The 19,050-nt window shown below is 49.3% G+C and overlaps 1 protein-coding gene across 1 annotated transcript in view; it reads right to left on the reverse strand.

Moving 5' to 3' along the window:
* Positions 1-355: 355 nt before the first annotated feature.
* The window catches only part of LOC147621580 (protein FLX-like 2), a 30,685-nt gene continuing 11,990 nt past the window's right edge, over positions 356-19,050 (reverse strand). Inside the window, exons 2-5 of the mRNA XM_086824373.1 lie at positions 1,280-1,808; positions 1,035-1,174; positions 840-928; positions 356-666 (exon numbers count right to left, since the gene is read on the reverse strand). Of these exons, the coding sequence (XP_086680499.1) occupies positions 571-666; positions 840-928; positions 1,035-1,174; positions 1,280-1,797 (843 nt within the window). The 5' untranslated portion in view covers positions 1,798-1,808 and the 3' untranslated portion in view covers positions 356-570. The remainder of the gene's footprint in view (positions 667-839; positions 929-1,034; positions 1,175-1,279; positions 1,809-19,050) is intronic.

The following is a 19,050-nucleotide window of genomic DNA, read 5'->3' on the forward strand; positions in this document are numbered from 1 at the left end:
CACAGGAGAGCACAATGAACAGCTGGGCATGTCAGGCAAGCTCTAAAAAGAAAAGGAGCGAAGCAAGATTCCTAAACCTGCCTCCACACAGTTAGGCTTGTCTTATCCTCACTTAGCACCCACACATGAAAGCCTTTCTACGGTGCAAGTAGTTCTTTTTCCACATTTGGTTGACACAACAGTGAGCAGACTAATTTTTTTCCCCTTGCATGGTTTCTCAAATATGAGCTCATTTTCCTCTTTTGGTTGACACAACCGTAAGCAGACTCAATTTTTTTCCCTTGCATGGTTTCCGGAATCTGAGCTCATTTTTTTAAACACAACAAAGGATGCACACCTGTACAATACCAAGATATCAAGAGATGCAACCTTGCAGAAGCATATGCCACTGCTTTCCCATTTTCCTTCAGTCATACTACGGAACATATATTTGAGTTTCAAACAAATTACATAACTGAGGTGCACTGGTGGCCAAGATTGAAAGTTCAGCAAAAAAAAGGAAATAAAATTCGTGTCATCCTTTCAAAAACCCTGAAGAAAGTTCAAGACCTTAGAAACAAAACACAAAGCTCATCTCCGCAGAAGAGCTCCACTAGCACGCTGCATGTCATAAGCTCCCCAAGTAGTTCCAGACCCCAGAGCAGCACTCTCTGCTGCCACCCTCATCTGAAGTGCCAAATCAAAAGAAAAAAGTTAAAGTCGGGTGATTGAAAATTCCATGGTAACAATTGGCACCTTCACCAACATCTGGCCAACCAGACTTGAGAGATGTTATATAAGCCACTAGATTCAAGTCAGTCCAAATCAAAAAGTTTGGCCGGTTTGAGAAGATTGTAAACCTGGGAAAGGCCATAGGCATCTCCATAGGATGCCAGAGGAGGATAACCAGAGTCAGCCGCACTGAATGACCCGCCACCATAGGATCCCACTATCATTGCAAACCAAAATTAGATTGGATGTGAATGTCAAAGTACATTCAACAAGAGAGCTCATCAAGAATCTCAGAGAAAATAAATTAAGCTACAATGCATTACCACGTGCTTTCATGTCTGCATTGGTCAGCTCTGCACGAAGCTTCTCCATCTCTCTTGCCATTGAAACAAGATTCTTCTCCATCACTCCCCTCTGTTCCAACAACTCGGTATTGGCTTTCTTCTCGTACTCAAAGGCAGCCCTGCTCCAGTTATCACACTAGGCCATAAGGAAAAAGACAAAGGTATCACAAAATATAGTTATCAGCCTAAAGAATACTGCACAAATCACAATCTTTTAGCAGCACCTGGCTCGCTGTATCTCATCTTGAAGAGCTTCCATCTCAGTTTTCATGTTAGGAACTACTTGTGCATCATTTCGAGCCTTCTGAAGTTCCTGGGTGAGCTGAGTAATCTGGTTAGTAAGCTCTTGCCTGAGGGCAAGCAGCTTATGAGCACCGGCCTTGGCATTTTCAAGCTCAGCTTTGAGTGGCTCTGTTGCACGCATATGTGCTTCCAAGTTGACTGCCTTATCAGTCAAGGCTCTTATTTGCTGCTCTTTCTCAATCTGCAAAGCAGAAAGCAGTTGCTGAACACGCTGAGCATCCTGTTGTGTGACTGCAAGCTCTTGCCTGAGTGCCACATGCATTGTAGCTAATCTCTGATTTTCAGATAAAAGCCTCTGGATCTCATCATGTTGTGTTAATACTTTTTGCTCAAGTAATGCTACTGAAACATCCACTGCACCTCCCACAAGCGGCCTCCCACCATGGCCACCATGCAGAGCCCCTGGCGCTCCCAAAGGAAGACGAGAAAACCCAGCCATCTGAACTAGACCTGTAAAGGTTTGACAATGGTGTCTTCATGAACCAACGTTTGATTGAATAGAATATATATTGAATGCACAGTACATTCAAAATGCTTCAAGCATCAATCCGAACAATAAAGCAAATAATGGGACCTCTACAACTCACAATGGAAGATGAAGGCACTTCATGATGGAGTCAAGAAAAAGCAGCTGATTCAATATTAAAATAAAAGCAGCCAGATCACTAAGCATTACAAAAACAGGTGGAAGCATCCCCCTGACATTAAAAGCTTCATAACCTCACAGGCTGAAAAATTTGTGACAACGACAACCCTGGAACACTGGATATCCGAATAACCTCAATCATAATTCTCTCTCCATTTTCTGGCTGGTCAGCTAAGAGCACTGGTCTTCAAAATGCAATCCCCTTGGCTGCCTCCTGCCCAGCTCACCATGCTGCCCCCCTTGTAGTCCCCCTCATGTGGTCAGTCCATCCATCCCCATCTTGTTGCAGCCTGTCACATGCACCCGAGGTGCCAAGTGACACATTTACTCATCATCAGTGCCATCATAGTACAGAGTTAATACCTTATTTGTCGTACACCGTGACCCCAATGTGAGCCCTCATCCAGAGACATGTCAAGCACGAGCTGCGTAGGTCTTTCCAAGCCTTATGTGTCAGAGTCTATCACTTAACCCACTCAAAGAACAGTCAAGTTCATGTACCTCATCTTAGCATAGATAGCAAGCATGTAGAAGCATTGTTTAGCAAGGGTGGTATGCAAGGCTTTTGGCCAGCCCTACAACCAGCCATGGTAGCCTAGCATTCGTGACCATATAATAGCAGGAAGACAGCAGTAAGAAGGACCGACCGGCATCATAGGAACATTGTCATGTGCATGCACATGGACATGCCTAACCCAAGGCTATTCTCTTAAGGGCGGCAGATAAAACAGTAGATTTAGGGCTATGTAGCCTCACATTTGATCCACAAGAAACCAGATTGGACAGCATCTCAGTCGGCCAGGTGGACAGCCTTCCACCGACGAGGTCGGCAGTGTTTTGGAGTTTTTGGTGTCCTTAAACTGCCCGACAGCCAGTCGGCTGGTTAATGGGCAGGGATGGGGCATATATAAAGTGTCTCCAGTCTTTAGTTCAGCACCTGACCCCTCACATGGGGCCGGTCTAGGATAGGGCTTTTGTTACCCCTTTTTGGAAGGCCAAAGGCCACATACACCTGATGTTCCTATGAAAGGTGCTTAGGGCTGAAAGAAGACACAGAGCTTCCACGCATGTAATATTGATATCAAAGCATCACGCTCAGCAAGGCTAAGCGCTAATTGTGTCGCGCATATGAAGGTGCATAGTCCAAGGAGAGTAACAAGACATGGAAGAAGTTCCCAGGTGGTTGGTTGGTGGTGTTCCACAAGACCCAAGGGGAATGGTAGCCCTATGAGTCGGATGCCACTTTGGAGTGGAATCAAGGAATGGCAAGGTTTTCAATGAAAGGGTTGCTAGGAAGGGAAGGATGACAAGTTTGGGAGACCATATGTGGAGACGTAGGATGATGACAAAATTGTCCAAGGTCAAGGTTGGAATCCTGTCATCAAGTTTAGCAGGAGGGGATGTCATGTGCATGCACATGGACTAACCCAAGGCATAAAACAATACATTTAGGGTTTTGTAGCCTTAGATTTGGTCTAGAAGAAACCAAATTGGAAAGCATGTCACTCGGCCAGTTGGATAGCCTTCCACTCACGAGGTTTGCAGCGTTTTGGAGTTTTCGGTGTCCTTTAACTGGCCGACAACAGTCGGCTGTTTAATGGGCAAGGATGGGACCTATATAAAGGCGCATCCAGTCTTTAGTTCAGCATCTAATCCCTCACATGGCACAGGCCTAGGATAGGGTTTTTGTTACCCCTTTTTGGAAGGCCAAAGGCCACATACATTGTAACCTTTTTTATATACTAGGAATATACTGAAAATACAGCTCTCTCTCTCTCTCTCTCTCTCTCTCTCTCTTCTTTGTGTTTTGCATCAAGATGTTCCTATGAAAGGTGCTTAGGACTGAAAGAAGACATTTAGCTTCTGTGCAGAAAGTGATCGAGACCCCAAATTCACGTCAAGATTCTGGATTGCATTTTTCGAAGCAGTAAGAACTTTCTTGGATCTCAGCTCAGCTTACCACCCCGAGACCGATGGTCAAACTGAAAGGGTGAACCAAGTAATCGAAGATATACTTCGGTCATGCTGTGGCAAGGAACCCAAGAAGTGGCTAAGCTATCTGCACCTAGTCAAGTTCGCCTACAATGCTTCTTATCACAGAAGTATCGGGATGAGCCCTTTCAAAGCTTTGTATGGACAAGATTTCTTAACTCCATTAACTTGGACCGATCCATTGATTAGAGTCGAGATGTCTAGACAGATGCTTGATGACATGGAGCAACAGATGCAGTCAATTCACAAAGATATAAAAGCTACCCAGGATAGACAGAAGCAGTATGCAAATAAGAAGAGGTCAGACAGAAAATTCGAAGAAGCAGATATGGTCTTCATTCGAGTACGCCCCAAAAGAAGTTCTCTATCTCTTGGGAAGTACAAGAAGTTATCCCCTAGATATTGTGGACCATATTTGATTACAAAGAAAGTAGGTGACTTAGCCTACGAGGTTCTTCTGCCTCCTCATCTCAAAGTACATAATTTATTTCATGTCAGCCTTCTTAAAAAGTATATACCAAGCCCAAATCATGTGCTTGATGATGAAATCTTAACTTCTTCAACCCAAGGGCAGATGGAACTCCAACCTGAAGAAATCCTTGATGTTCGAGAAAAGGTTCTCAGGAATAGAATTCTGAGAGAATTTTGGTCAAATGAAAGTTCTATCCTTTTGAAGATGCCACTTGGGAACTTCCACTTTCTTTACTGTCCATCAAAATTTTACATTCTTCTTGGTCAGGTGATGTAAAGGTGAAGCAATTTCTGCAAAGAATCGGATAAACCTCTTGTAATATCAACAAAGTCCTAAGAAACTTCTCACATCATGAATAGTCTGTAAATCCGGCCAATTCTTTATCGCTTCGACTTTTGCTGGATTCATCCTGATGCCATCCTTAGACACTATGTGCCCAAGAAAGTGAATCTCCTGCATGAAGATTTCACTCTTCTTTCCATTGACAACCAACCTTTTTTTTTTTTTCCGAGAAAAGATCCTTTCATTAGTTATATAAAAACGCCCGTAGGGCTACAAAAGATCTCTCCTGCTCATAAGAGAAACAGAGCAGTGAATACAGCATGGCAGCCCGGGAGACTCTCCCTAGGTGCTGCAAAATACAAGCATCAGTACAAAGGACTGAAAGGCTAAATCATACAATAGAGGGGGGGAAGAGCCAAACAGGTGGCCTGTAGTGCCAACGGGGGGATCCCGTGTGTAAGGTGTAGAAGGGGCCACAACGCCAAGTGGTGTGAAAGGCCTGGCGCCGCAAGATCGCCTCATCCGAGTCTCCCCGGATGCGGTCGTACTGTCCTCGTAGGGTGTGGATCAACTCCTGCCAAATCCCCCGTACAGTCTCTGCTGGTGGCTCCAATCTCCCCTCAAAGGCCGTAAAGCACCGGGCCCTCCAGGTGAACCAGATGGTGAGGTTGCTGAGGAGCTCCCATCGTAAATCCCGCTCCTGTGTCCAGCTGGCGGACGAGAAATCCGGTGCCGGAACCAGGCGAGGCTGGCCCCTAATAAATCTGATGGCCTGACTGCCCTGCTCCATCTCATAGCCCATAGCAGGCCCTGACGAAGTTGACCAAGCAGCGGCACCCCACGTAAACATACCCTCTGGAGAGAGGGGAGCCAGAATACGCAGCATCCGCAGCCAAATCTGCTGCGCCTGAGGGCAATCCCAAAGGCAGTGTCTCTGTGTCTCCATAGGGTGGCCGCATCGGACGCAGGCCGCCGGAAGACCGCTGTAAACAAGCCAAGTGCCAACTGCTGAGCCCCTGTGGGCGACCAGCCACTGAAAAGTCGAGATCCTGCGGGCCTGTCGACTAGCCCAGAGCCGAGCCCAAAAATCCTCCAGGAACTCCTGTGAGAGTCCCTGTAGCCGCCAATGCCCCGCTGCCGCTGGAGAGACCGTCCTCCTCGCCGTCAAAATATGCCGCCCCAGCCGAACAGTATACTGGAAAAAGGTAATCTCTGTGGCCTCAAGGGATGCATAAGGATCATGCCACTCGTACTCCCCGGGGTCCCACTGTAGCCGGGCCAAGGGGCGCGCTGCATATGCCCATATGCGCCAATCTGGGAGCAGATCAGCAGGATCGGGGTCTATATGCCACTTCCGAGAAGCGGCGGCCACTACCCGAATCCTCTGAAAGGTGCACTCTGCAACCAAAGGCGACTCCACCTCCACTCGCTGGAGTCTGCCCTCATCCTGAATCTCATAGTAGAGGCAACTGCCATCCTCAGTGCAAGCTCTGACAGCAATCAGGATCTCCAACTGTGTAAAGGCTCCCATCCACCGTGGGGTCACTGGCTCGAGAGGCGTGAACCACTCCTCTGTGAGTGCCTCCTGAATATCAGCTCTCATAATCAACCCCCCTCTGAAGTGACTCAGCCTCTCCACCTGGATCTCCTCTGGGAGACTGCAGAAGGCCTGCCAGTCTCCAAAACTACGAGCTGGGCCTGCCGCTAAAGGCCCCCAGGCTAAACGAGGCCGAGAACCCAGCATATGACCCTGCTCTGTGCGAACCGCTGGGCTCTAGATGAACGGCTGTCTGGCCCGCTCCTCAACACAAGGAGGAGGTCGCTGAGAGAGCCCCGGTCTCAGCAGCTCCCAAGCTCTCAGAATACTCAAAGCAAATCTGTCCTCCCATCCTCTACTGAGGCCTGTCCTCCTCATCTCTATGAAGATCCAGCGAATCTCTGGTGCCCAAGTGCCCCCTGCTGGGGGCGCCCGAGCCTGCAACCGCTGCAAGAGGAGCTCTTTCCAAGGCTGAGTGCCTGGAAGCAACCCCCGAACAATAAGCTTCCCCAATAAGGCTCTGCTCTGATCGACTGGATCTATAATGCCCAAACCTCCCTGAGCCAGCGGAAGTGTAATAACTGCCCATGCAACCTTTGCCCGAGCTGGCTGACCGTCCCGCCCAGACCACAGAAAGTTCCTGATCAGCCTCTGTACCTAGCTGATGCAAGAGCTCGAGAAGATCCAGCAAGACGTAATGTACCACATGGTCGCTAACAGCACCTGATTTGCCACCACCACCCTCCCAGCCAAGGATAGTCGAGCTGTACTCCAATACAAAAGCTTCTTCCGAATGCTCAGAAGAAGCGGGACAATCTGCTGCTCAGGTGACAAATCTAGGCCAATCTGGCATCCCAAATACCGCACTGCTGTGCCTGGAGGAATCCATCTAAAACCGGGGTCCGGGCTCCATGCCGGAGTGGGAGCACTACTGATCCAAAAGGCCACTGTCTTGCGCCAATTGATCAATGCTCCCGAAGCTGCACTAAAAACCTGGAGCGACTGCTCTGCCCGAAGAAGATTGGCCTCTTGGCCATGCAAAAATAAGCCCGTGTCGTCTGCAAACTCAGCATCAAGCAGGTCTTCCCCCCGAACTGGGAGCTGAAGTCCTCTCAAACCAACCTCCTCTGCCGTCAAATACATGCTCATAGCCTCCGCAAAGAAGAGAAAAAGAAAGGGGGCGAGGGGACACCCCTGACGGACTGATCTGGTCAGCTCAAAACTCGGCCCCCGTCCTCCTGCAATCAACACTTGGCTGCGAGCTGTGGAATACAGAGCCGCCACCCCTCTGATCCATCCTGGCTCAAAGCCCAGGCGAAGCATAGTGCCCTCTAAGAAACCCCAATCAACTCTATCGTATGCCTTCTCAAAATCGAGAAGCATCACGACCAAGTCCTCGCCAAGAAATCTAGCTCTGGCCGTCGCCTCCCAGAAAGTAAAGATGTTGTCAAGGATACTGCGCTCCTTGACAAATCCTGTCTGAGTAGCATGAATCAACTCCCCCAGGAAGGGCTGGATCCTCAAACTCAAGGCCTTTGCTAAGACCTTGTAGACAGTATTGAGGATCGTAATAGGCCTCCAATGCCGAATATCATCTGATACTCCCTCCCCCTTGGGGATAAGATAGATCAAGCCCTCTGAAAAGCTCTGCGGCATCACCCCAGTGTCCAAAACATGCTGAAAGCCCCTGCGGAGGCCTGGCCCCAAAAGGTCCCAATAGCGCATAAAAAAGGCCGGCGTCAGTCCGTCCTCCCCTGGGCAACTATGTCGCGACAGGACCCTCAAGGCCTCGGCAAGCTCAATCTCTGAAAGAGGCGCACCAAGAACTGAACGCATACGATCTGTGACCCTCCTCTGCACATGGGCCCACACAGTCTGTCTGCAAGCATCTCTGTCCTCAGTGGCTGGCTCCGCTGAAAGCAGGTCTCTATAAAATGCAGTGGCAATGGCTCTGATCTCCCCCGGCTCAGTAGCTACCGAACCATCCGGTCTACCAAGCTGACGGACTCTTGTCCGACCATGGCGGGGTCCAGTGATCTCAAAAAACTCACCAGTCACTCTATCACCAAGCTGCGTCCACTGAGAGGCCTGACGACGATAGTAAAACTCATGTCTCTGCTCCTCTGCCTCTCTAACCTCCTGGCGTGCCTGGCTCAGCTGGGACGCCAACCACTCACATGCAGGCTGCTGCTCCTGGAAGCGCTGTAACGAGGCAAGGCTGCGTCTCAGCCGATGCTCCCTCTCGCGAATCTCTCCCAGCCGTGTCAAAGCTGCAGCGTGCAGAAAAGAGCTAAGCTCGATGAGTCCCTGGGCACACTGGCCTGCTGTATCCTGGTCAGAGTACTGACTATCATGCCAGATCCTCTCAATGTCCTCAGCGAGACTGGGATCTGTAAGTACCCTCTCTGGGATCCTCAACTGCAAGCTGGGCTCCCGTGTCCTCTCCTCCCATGTCAGGATAACTGGCGCATGATCTGAAAATGAGGTGCCAGCGAGAATGCCGACGGAGCCCCCTCGCTCCCCTAACCAGTCGCCCACATAAAAGCGATCAATCCGTGATAGATTAGTCCCTCCCTGTCGACGATCCGACCGAGAGAAACTAAGACTGTCCTGAGAGCGGGAGAAGGCCCCATGCTGCCATGCATCAGTGATCCTCAGTGTCATGCAAAACCGGTCCCAAGCTGCAAGCTCCGTGCCGTGCACTGTAACATGACTGCCTCCCACCCTATCGGCCGGGTCCTCAAGCATGTTGAAGTCTCCCCCGACACACCAATGTGCGGCCTCTGGCAATGCATCCGTAACCTGGGTCCAGAACTCTGCTCTAGCACTAGCATGATTAGGCGCATAGACGTTGAGCACACCCAATAGCTCATCATGCATCCTCAGAATGACATACTGTGCTCTACCAGGCACAATGATCCCTCGATCCACAATGGCCTGCCGCCATACATCTGCAATGACCATGCAAACTCCTCCCTGTCCACCCAAAGGACCAAACCCTGCAGACCAAAAGGTATCCCATCTACCAGGCATCACCGAACCATATCTCCGGATCCTGCTCTCACCCAAGTGGTGCTCCTGCACCATCAAAATATCAATGCTGCCACCAACCAGGCATCTCTGAAGCTCCTGCCTCAAGCAACCTCGATAGCGTATAAAATGTGCTCCGCCCAGGCCCTGTACATTCCATGAGATGATCCTCATGGATGACCTGCTGAGGTAGATGCTGTCTCAGCCGTGCGGCGGGCCTTCGCAAGCGGCTTGGATGGAGAGTAGTCCCCATCCGAGCGGCTGCGAATCTGCCCACCCGGTGTACTGCAAGAATCACGGATCAGGCGCCAGTGGGGGCTGTGGCCCATGGCGACTGCCTCCCGCTCTGACAGAGCAACCTCGTGTACACATACATATCCAGGGTCGCGTGCTAAGTCTGCCACTATACGCACGACCAAATGACGAATCCCTGAGGCATCCACACTCCTAGGATCCAAGAAAAAATGAGCCAACTCCCAGAGCCGGCCTATCACATCTGTCACCTCCAGGTCGCTCACATGATGAGAAAACTCAACTGCCTGAGTCTTCAAAGTGCTAAGAGCGAGCTCTAGAGTCCACTCCCGGTCGCAAGGGCCACAGAGGGGGAACGAGAAGGCCACTGCTGAATCAAGTGCCTCCTCCCCGCGGGCCGGAGGTATCACTACATGAACTCGGATGGGTGCTGGCTCATGGGGGCCCTCTGCTCCAAAAAGCCGAGTGAAGGCGTAACCGAAAGCCTCCGATCGCTGTCTAACACCGAGGCGACTCAACCGACTGCGGATAGATGATATCCGTGAAGCCCGAATCGGCATAGTAGGTCTCCTCTGTGGTGCTCGAGCGAGGTCGGTGCTCAGCGCCCTCCGGACTGCGGGCGAGCGCCAGGGGAGCGCCAGGGTCTCCCGGGAAGGCGAGGCGGGTGGGGGGGAGGAGGGGGGGGCGGAGAGGGAGCCGCTGCCGAGACCGGAGCGGGGGCGGGAGGAGGCGAAGGTGGAAGCAAGGCAGTGGGAGGGGATGGGGGTGGGGGGGGTGAAGGAGGGGGTGCTGGCATCTCCTGGTCCTCAGTCGCTGCAGGGGTCTCCTCCTGGAGGGGAGCAAAGCTGTTCCTCACGGGAACCCAGTGAGGCTGAGACTGTGGCTGCTGCTGCAGCGGTCTCTGTGCGTGCTGCTGTGAATGTCTCCCTCGGCGGCGCCCCTGTCCAGGCTGCCACTCCGAGGTCTCTGTGGCCTGAGCAGGTGTCCCGGAGGCAGCCTGCCATGCCGCATCTGTGGGCGGGCCATCAGGGGCCTGCTGTGGTGAGGGTCGAGGTCTCCTGCGAGGGCAAGCCTTGGCTAGATGGCCGACCTGCCTGCATATGAAGCACTGGTTCGGGAGCCCCGAGAACTCCACTCTCTGATCAATCCATCCCCCCCTATCCTAGGTAACTGAATGACCTTAGGAAGGGAGGAGATGTCAGACACCAAAACTCTGACGGAGGGTAGCCCAGCTGCTCTGGCCACCACCGAAGCTGCTGTGGGGCCAGTCTCGAGTACCGAGCCCACCAATGCTCCTAGCCGAGAGAGAAGCGGAAGATACACCCGGCGGAGTCCAGGGAAGCAAACTGTAACATGAAAAAGGCGCTCTCGCTGCTCAGCCGCTGCTGGATCAAAGCCATGCTGCCAAGGTCTGAAGAAAGCCCGAGCACCCCTGATGTCAAGGGGACTCATGGCAAGGACCTTGGCCACACTCTGGGCGGTCTCGAACTCGATCTGATAATGTCCCCGGCCCAGTAGCTGTACGTCCAGGATCTTGCTCACATCTGCAAGAAGGCGGGCCTGGAGAAGATCCCGGATCTCCCCTCTGCTGGGGCGAGTGCCGACTATACGGCAGATGGTGGAATGGGCCTGAAGGCGTTCCACCTCTGCGGTGAGGCTCGCTTCCTCTTCCGGCGAAAGAGAAAGCCTGATGGGGGTGTCCTCGGGGGCGGGCGAGGGGGCTGCGGATGAGTCCCTCTGATGCGAGGCGGGGGGAGTCTCCATCAGAGTCTGAAGCTCAGGCGTAGGCGAGGCGAAGGCGGAAATCCTGCAAGAAACAGGCTGCACACAGAGAGGCGGAAGACCGGAGGAAAAAGGAAAAGCAAAACCCCCAGGGGGCGGAAGTCAGCACGAAAAGGGAGGGGGGGATAAAAATGGCGAAGGAGAAGCCCGGGAGGGGGGGGCGGCAGCTGCTGCGCGAATGAGGGGCGGGGAGGAGAATGCTGGCGGAGGGGGGGTCGGGGCGTTGCAGAGGTGAGGTGGGCGCGAAGAAGGGGGTGGGGCGAGAAGGCGAGGAGGCGAGGAGGGGGGGGGGCGAGAGGGCGAGGAGGGTGCGCAGCTGCGAGGGAGGGGGGGCGCAGCAGCGAAGCAGGCGAAGGGGGGCAAGAAAGAAAGGAGGCGGGTAGAGCAACGAGGGAGGGGGGCGCAGGAACTACAGCAGGCGGGGGGGGGGGGGGGGGGGGGGGGGGCGAGAGCAAGCGCAATGGCGGGGGGCGCTGGTGTGCAGGACGCGCAAGCAAGGACGGGGCGTAGCTTCAGCGAACCGAATCGATCCTTTCTTCTTGCAATTCTCCATTGACAACCAACCTATGCTTTCTAAGTTCCTCAAAGACTTTGGTCAAATGCTCCCGATGCTCCTTCTCTGAGTGAGAAAACATAATCATATCATCAAAGAAAGTGTCCACAAAAGCACGATGGGGTCAAAAAATCCGATCCATCATCCTGTAAAAGTCGCTGGAGCATTCGTAAGACCAAAAGGCATGAGCAAAAACTCATAAAGTCCAAAAGTTATCCTGAAAGCTGTCTTATGCACATCTTCTGGCCTGATGCGAATTTGATGATATCCACTCTTCAGATCAATGCGACTGAAGTAAGCTGCTCCCTGTAACCGATCCAAAATATCATCGATTCGAGATATAGAGAATCTATTCTTGATGGTAATCTTGTTCAGTGCCCTGTAATCAATGCACATCCGCCAAGAACCATCTTTCTTTTGTACCAAAAGCACTAGTGAACAATAGGGCGAAGAACTCGGCTGAATCAACCCTTTGTCCAACAGGTCACGCACTTCGCTCATAATCTCTTCTTGTTGGACTGCACTCACCCTATAGGGTGGCTTATTCGGTGGTGAACTTCCAGGAATCAAATCAATCCCATGATCCTCAGGCCTAGCAGGCGGCAATTCCCCTAGCAAAGCCTCTAAAAAACAATCTTGAAAACTTTTGAGAAAATCCAATCTTTCCTTATCCAACTCAGATAGTTTAGAATCTGTAGTATCCTGATTCTCTTTAACAAACAGTAAGTAAACAAAAAGATGTTTCTTTATTAGACGAGAAATGACCGAGGCCGATACAACAAGAATAGATTCCCCTTTAAGCTTTACATCAAGAGTGTATTCCTTATTCTTATTAGTGAGAGAGATTTTCCTATTGAAAGTATCTACTACCGCTTTAACCTTATGGCACCAAGGCATACCCAACAAAACATCACAACCCTCCAAAGGCATAATGAAGAAATTATCCTCTCTGTCCGTGTAAGTCCACACACTGAGACGCAATTTCCCAATGATCGGTGTAACCTCAACCGAATGTCCACGACAAGCCAAAGTAGCCTCGTGCAACACACCCATCTCCTCTGCTTTGATGCCCAACTTTGCTGCAAGCTCGGGGGTGATAAAGTTTGCACGAGTCCCAGGATCAAAAAAGATCAAGACCTCTTGATCTCAAAGTCTTCCCCATGCTCTGCATAACTCCGAAGATGCATCCCCTTGCTTCATCCCTATCAAGTCAAGTACTAGTCCCGCAGACGGTTTCTGTTTCTTTGCTTTAGGCTCTTCCTGTGAATCATCTGTGTTTTTAGGTGCTCTCTTCGGACACCTATAGTACCGATGCCCTGCTTCTCCACAAGAGAAACATTTGTTGCCAGCTATAAGCTCTTTCCTTTCTTCATATGTCCTTTGAGGTAAGGGCTGAAATTTTCTCTTCTTGGATTGCCCCTTCTCTCGTGGTTCAGTGTTTTTAGTCTCTTTCGACTCCTTTGATGCTTTCTTGGAGAAGAGACGTTGATCCTTGAATCCTGGCATCTGACCAGTAAGCATGGCATATCCAGTCTGAGCATTTTCTATCATCTAAGTCATATCAATGACCTTTGTTTTGATGCAATAATCTCGAAGCTCCTTGGGTAACCCAAGGCAATAAGTCTCTATCTGCTCAACCAGTGACATGGGCCTGCACTAGTTCCAGCCATAGAATTAAATGTGTCGACCACAGGCTCGCCCTCTTGAAAAAGTTGACGATGAATCCGCCTTCAACAACTTGACGGGCGGTGAACACACTTAATCACACTTTAATCACTTTATGAACTGGAATAATAAATTTGAAAGAAAAAGAAAATATTTAAGTGGAGCTAGAGTGCTCCTACACAAAAGACCAATTGGTCCCAAAGCATGGTGCCCCCACAGGTATTTATTTATAACTCAAAGTCTGCGTAGCCCTTGCACAACTCCTGAGAAGATTCCTCCTTGATCCACGGGAAAGAGATCTCCTTCAAGCTTTCACCCAAGATGTGTTGTGTAATACAAGGACCTTGGCCCCTTATTTATACAAGTTTGGGGGAAAAAGCTATGCTTTTCCCCCTTAGAAAAATCTATTAGAAGAGTTTTTCTCAAAAAGACTATTGAAAAGCTCCTCTTTTTCTTTTTTTCTTTCTTTTTTTTAAAGAAAGAAAATAAAGAAAATACATGGCGCTTGGGCGTTTTCGAAAAAAAAGAAATCCACGTAGCTTTTTCTCTTTTTCGCCGTTTGCTGCCCAGCGTTTCTCTTTGGCGCTTTTCTTTGCATTTTTGGCTGCCCGTCGCCTTCGCGTTTAGTTGCTGCCTGGCACCCATGCTTTTGCTTACTGTATGACGCTTTGCTGTTGCTGCCCATGTTATATGCGCCTGCCTGCGTGGCAGCCAGCCGCCAGCACCTCAGCCAAGACTTCGCTTCTCTCTCTCTCGCGCGCGCTTGGGTGCAGTACGGCTGCAGCGCCTCTGCCATAACCGCCTCAGCTCCTGAGCAACAGCCAGCCACACGTGCGGTACAGCCTATGCAGCCAGCCGTACTTGCACACGTGTTAGCTGCCATGTGGCGGTGCCACGTCAGATGTTGACTGTGTTGTCCCAAAAGATGCTGCCCCTGCAACAGGATAAGAAAAGAACACATGCATATGAACATGCACACACACACACACACACACACACCAAACATGCATCCACACACGTGTACAAACTTACACATGCATTTACAGGTAAACATGATTAGTAAATACTATACAGGTTTAAAACATGATTACAATGCTTAAGATAAAAAGGTAAAATACTCAGTCGTGTAACAACTTGCAACTCCTCGGTCACCAACCAAGGTTGAGTGGTCACCAACCACTCCTGTTGCAACACCCTCGGTCACCAACCAAGGTTGAGGGATCACCAACCACTCTTGTAGAAATACACTCGATCACCAACCAGGGTAGAGGGATCATCAACCACTCCTATTCTTTCATAGAGCGGTCACCAACCCTCCAACAAAGTGCTGTCCCAAAACTGCAAAACAGTAACCAGCCATCGTTTTGGCTCACTGGCCACCCACAGGTTCCACCAGATCACATCCCCAAGCCTGATACTTGTCTAGGGACATGTTTGCTCAAGTTTCGTCGCTAGAAAACTCCCGCAAACCTGTAAAAACAGCCAATAATGGCCCTTACAACAGTCGGCCAGCTCCTGTTGAGGCTCTATTCACTCCGTCCAAGCCCTGTTCTCAACAGAGTAGCACAAAACAGTCCCAACAGCCATGCGCCAGCTTCTGGAAACAAATCTAACAGCCTACAGCCCTGTAGATGGAGTCGGCCAGCCCTGTAGAGAGAGAAAGAGAGAGAAATAGCAGCCAGCCAACCCTGGGACTCTTGCTCTTGGCATGTACTCCACCTGTAGCTCATGCAAATGAGTAAACTTGCTGTTTTTCCTGTCCAAACAGCTCCTAACAGCCCACGTTTTTCAGATGAGTGCTCGACAAGTCGGGACTTGCCCACTTTGGCCCTCCCACACCCAGAATAGCAACTCGTGGAGCTATTTGGGAGTGCCCGGGTGCCCATCTCTCATAATTGGCCTTGGTTCAGTAAAAATAGTCCAGCCTAATGTGAACTCACTTATAAAATTATAAGTGTGTCCGCCCACACTTTAAGTGAATGTGAACCCTGCACCCAATAAACCTTAGTAACATGAAATAATGAATAAATTGGGTTAAGTGTGCACACTTACCACCTGCAAAACACATAAGGAAACCATAGGAGTCCCAAACAGGTGTGCACGCGCATATCCACGGGTTGTCCAGGCGTCCCCGGTGCCCGTGGACATTCACAGGCAAAATACAAGCAATGTCCAGGCATCAAAAACAAGTCATCCATGCATGTGCAACTCACATACATATGTTGGTGCACAAACATAGTGGATGAAATCTCCCAACTTACATCTTGTACATCCAACTAGCCCGTTCACAGGCGTCGTCCACACAGGACCAAAAAGTACTCAACAGGGTAACCACCCTTCCATGAGTCCAAAGTCACTCACCAGGGTTACCACCCTTCCATGAGTTCATAAATCATGCCAGGAACTCACACCAGGATACCAATCCTTCCATGGAGCCCTTCCACATGTATTCAATCATGACATCATTCCAGACGTCTGCCAAAGAAGTGGTGACATTCCTCCCGGCTTCTAATCACTTGCCCGCAAAACTGAAAAGCTTCCAAGTAGGCCGCAAGAAGATCTGGATAATCTTTAAAATATGCCTCGTCCATCCACTTCGCATCAAGTGTTGGATAGTTCCTAAACTTCACAAGGTACTTACGAACAAGCCTACCTCTAGCAGCTTTCCGTTCCTTGTGAAAAACAATCTGCTCAAGCTGCAATACCTCTTCCAACTCATCAACCTCGAGTTGATCTTCCATAACCGGCTCCACCGGCTCAAAACCAATATATCTCTTCAAGAGACTGACATGGAAAGCATTATGAATCCACCAATGATCTGGCAACACCAGCCTGTAAGCTACGTCATTGATCTTTTCCAAGATCTGAAATGGTCCATAATACCTGCAAGATAGCTTCGAATAGTTACCATCTTCCCCAGTCTGCTTGCGAAGGCGAGCCTTTTGGAATTTTAATAAAACCCAATCTCCATATCATCGATACGTGGTATCGGAAACCTGTTCTTTATCGTCACCTTGTTAAGGACACGATAATCCCCACACATCCTATACGTCATGTCTTTCTTTTGCACCAGCAACACAGGTGAGCAATAAGGAGATGAACTAGGACGTATCAACCCTTTCTCAAGCAAGTCATTAACCTGCGCCATAATCTCTTCTTGTTGACTTGCACTCACCCTGTAAGGAGGTCTATTCGGGGACGTACTCCCAGGTATCACATCAATACGATGATCCTCGGGACGCTCAGGTGGCAACTCTCCTGGTAATGCATCCCTGAAACAATCACCATAACCACGCAAAAAGTCTACGCACTCTCGGGTTAGATGATCTACATTTACATTCTCATGTTCAGATTGTTCTCGTACAAAAACCAAGTAAGAACAAGCTGACTTCTTCATTATTTTGGAAACCTGAACATGACTTACAATAGGTATGGTACTACCTGGAGTACCAGCTTCTATAACAAGCTCTCTACCTCTATGAACAAAGCTTATTTTCTTGGACTTATAGTCCTTCTTGGGCTCCATACGAGCATGCAAAGGCATCCCCAACAAAACATCACATCCTATGAGAGGAGCAACTAAGAAACTCTCATGATCAAGATATCCCTGTATATGAATTCGGAGTTTGCCAATGATCGGCGTTACATCAACTCCTTTACCCTCAAAAGCGGCGTCTGCATTCATTTGAGTCCCAAAATCTGATACATCCAAACCTATGGCAGCAGCCATCTGTACCGAAATGAAATTATCTATGGATGCATCATCAAACAAAAAGAGTGCGGGCTAATCCCTCAACTGTCCCCATGCTTTACATATTGTTCTATGATCTGGGGGTTGCCCCGTGTTTCCCTGTACATCGGGCACAACATTCACATGAGGCTTTTCTGCATTAGAATCTGCATTCTTGGGATTCTGCGGGCATTTGGTAAATATGTGATTCTTACTGCCAGCCAAAACATTTCCCATCACGTACATAATCAAGCCTCTGCTGTTTTGAGAGCCCAAAATCATTGCGTTCACCCCCCGGCTTCTTAGATGAGTTTCCCTTTGTATCTAAGGCATCTTTCTACTCACTTTTATAGGACTGTCCACCCTTTTTCTGGTCATAACCAGACCGTCTCTTGCCCTTAAATGAATCTGAATTTGACTTGTTTTTAACCCACTTCATATGCAAATTTTCAGCTATGAGTGCCGAGTTTATCAACTGCTGAAGAGTCTGATTTGGGTACACCTGTAAGCTCTCTTGAATGATGGGGTGCAACCTGATTCAAACTTTCGTTTCTTCTCCCCATTAGAAAGAGACATAAAGGCAGTAACTTTCAGCAGCACCTTCCAGTACTTAGGTATATATGTCTGCACTGTCTCCCCTTCATCCTGCTTCAACCAATCCCACTCTTTGCGTACATTCTTGGTAAAGTTTGGAGGCAAGAATTGAGCATAAAACTGAATTTTAAAGTCATCCCATGTGCGGGCAGCACTTGCATCCAAAAGCTTGGCCATCCACCAATGACTAGCTGTCTCTTTGAGATGCATAACCACATGCCTGAGTTTAGACTTCTCAGAGAAATTTTCATTGCAAAAGGCAATTTCAAACTGTCTCACAAAAGCAAGCACCTTCATAGTATCCATCTTGCCATAGAAGTTCTCAAACTTCACATCTTCGTCTCCTGACTTGAACTCTCGGCTTTTCTTTTGAGAACGAGACCTGTCTCTAGCCTCATGTCTAGGCTTAGGTGACTCATGCCTGTGTCTCTTCCCACGTACTCGAGACACTCTTGGAGTGGTGAGAATCTTCACTTGAAAAATGCTCTCGACGTGAAGATGCATAACGGTGACGAGAATCTACATCTCCTGGTGTATTGGAATCTGCATGTGCTTCCACACGGGGAGTCCTTTTTGTACCTGCATCACCCAATACATCCTTTTTGCCTTTCAAATAAGATATGGCCAGCTCTTTAGGATCTTCATATCCCATCTCTGCTGCTACGGCCTCAAAGGCTCCATCGTCACCTGAATCCTTCTTTTTTTCATTCAAAACCCTTTGCACATCACTTTCATTCTTGAGAGACCGCAATTCAGCTGTCTCCTCACGATAGCATCTAACTTGACGCTTGAGAGCCTCTAGCTCTGAAAGTACATCGGCTTGGTCAAAATATGCGGATTTAGTAGACCGCTGTGCATCTGAATGCTCACCAAACCCTGCTTGCATGCTCATGTTTCACAATCTGTATGCTCAACAAAAAGCTTTCCGTATGCCCAAAAATCGTCTTTCTCAAGCAAAGAAAGAAACCAATGCTCTGATACCATTGTCACAAACGGGCACGTGTACATGGAACCAATTCACTACCAAAACAGCATACATACATCAACCCTTCCTGGCATATACATGATTACCATCATTGTGAAACATTACATGAGCATATACATCCTACAAACATAAACCAACTTGTACATGACACAGCACTAGGGGCTGAAGTTGG

The sequence above is a fragment of the Cibotium barometz genome, chromosome 30 (genome assembly GCF_041138505.1).
Source record: "Cibotium barometz isolate CiBa-2024 chromosome 30, ASM4113850v1, whole genome shotgun sequence".
Lineage (NCBI taxonomy): Eukaryota > Viridiplantae > Streptophyta > Polypodiopsida > Cyatheales > Cibotiaceae > Cibotium > Cibotium barometz.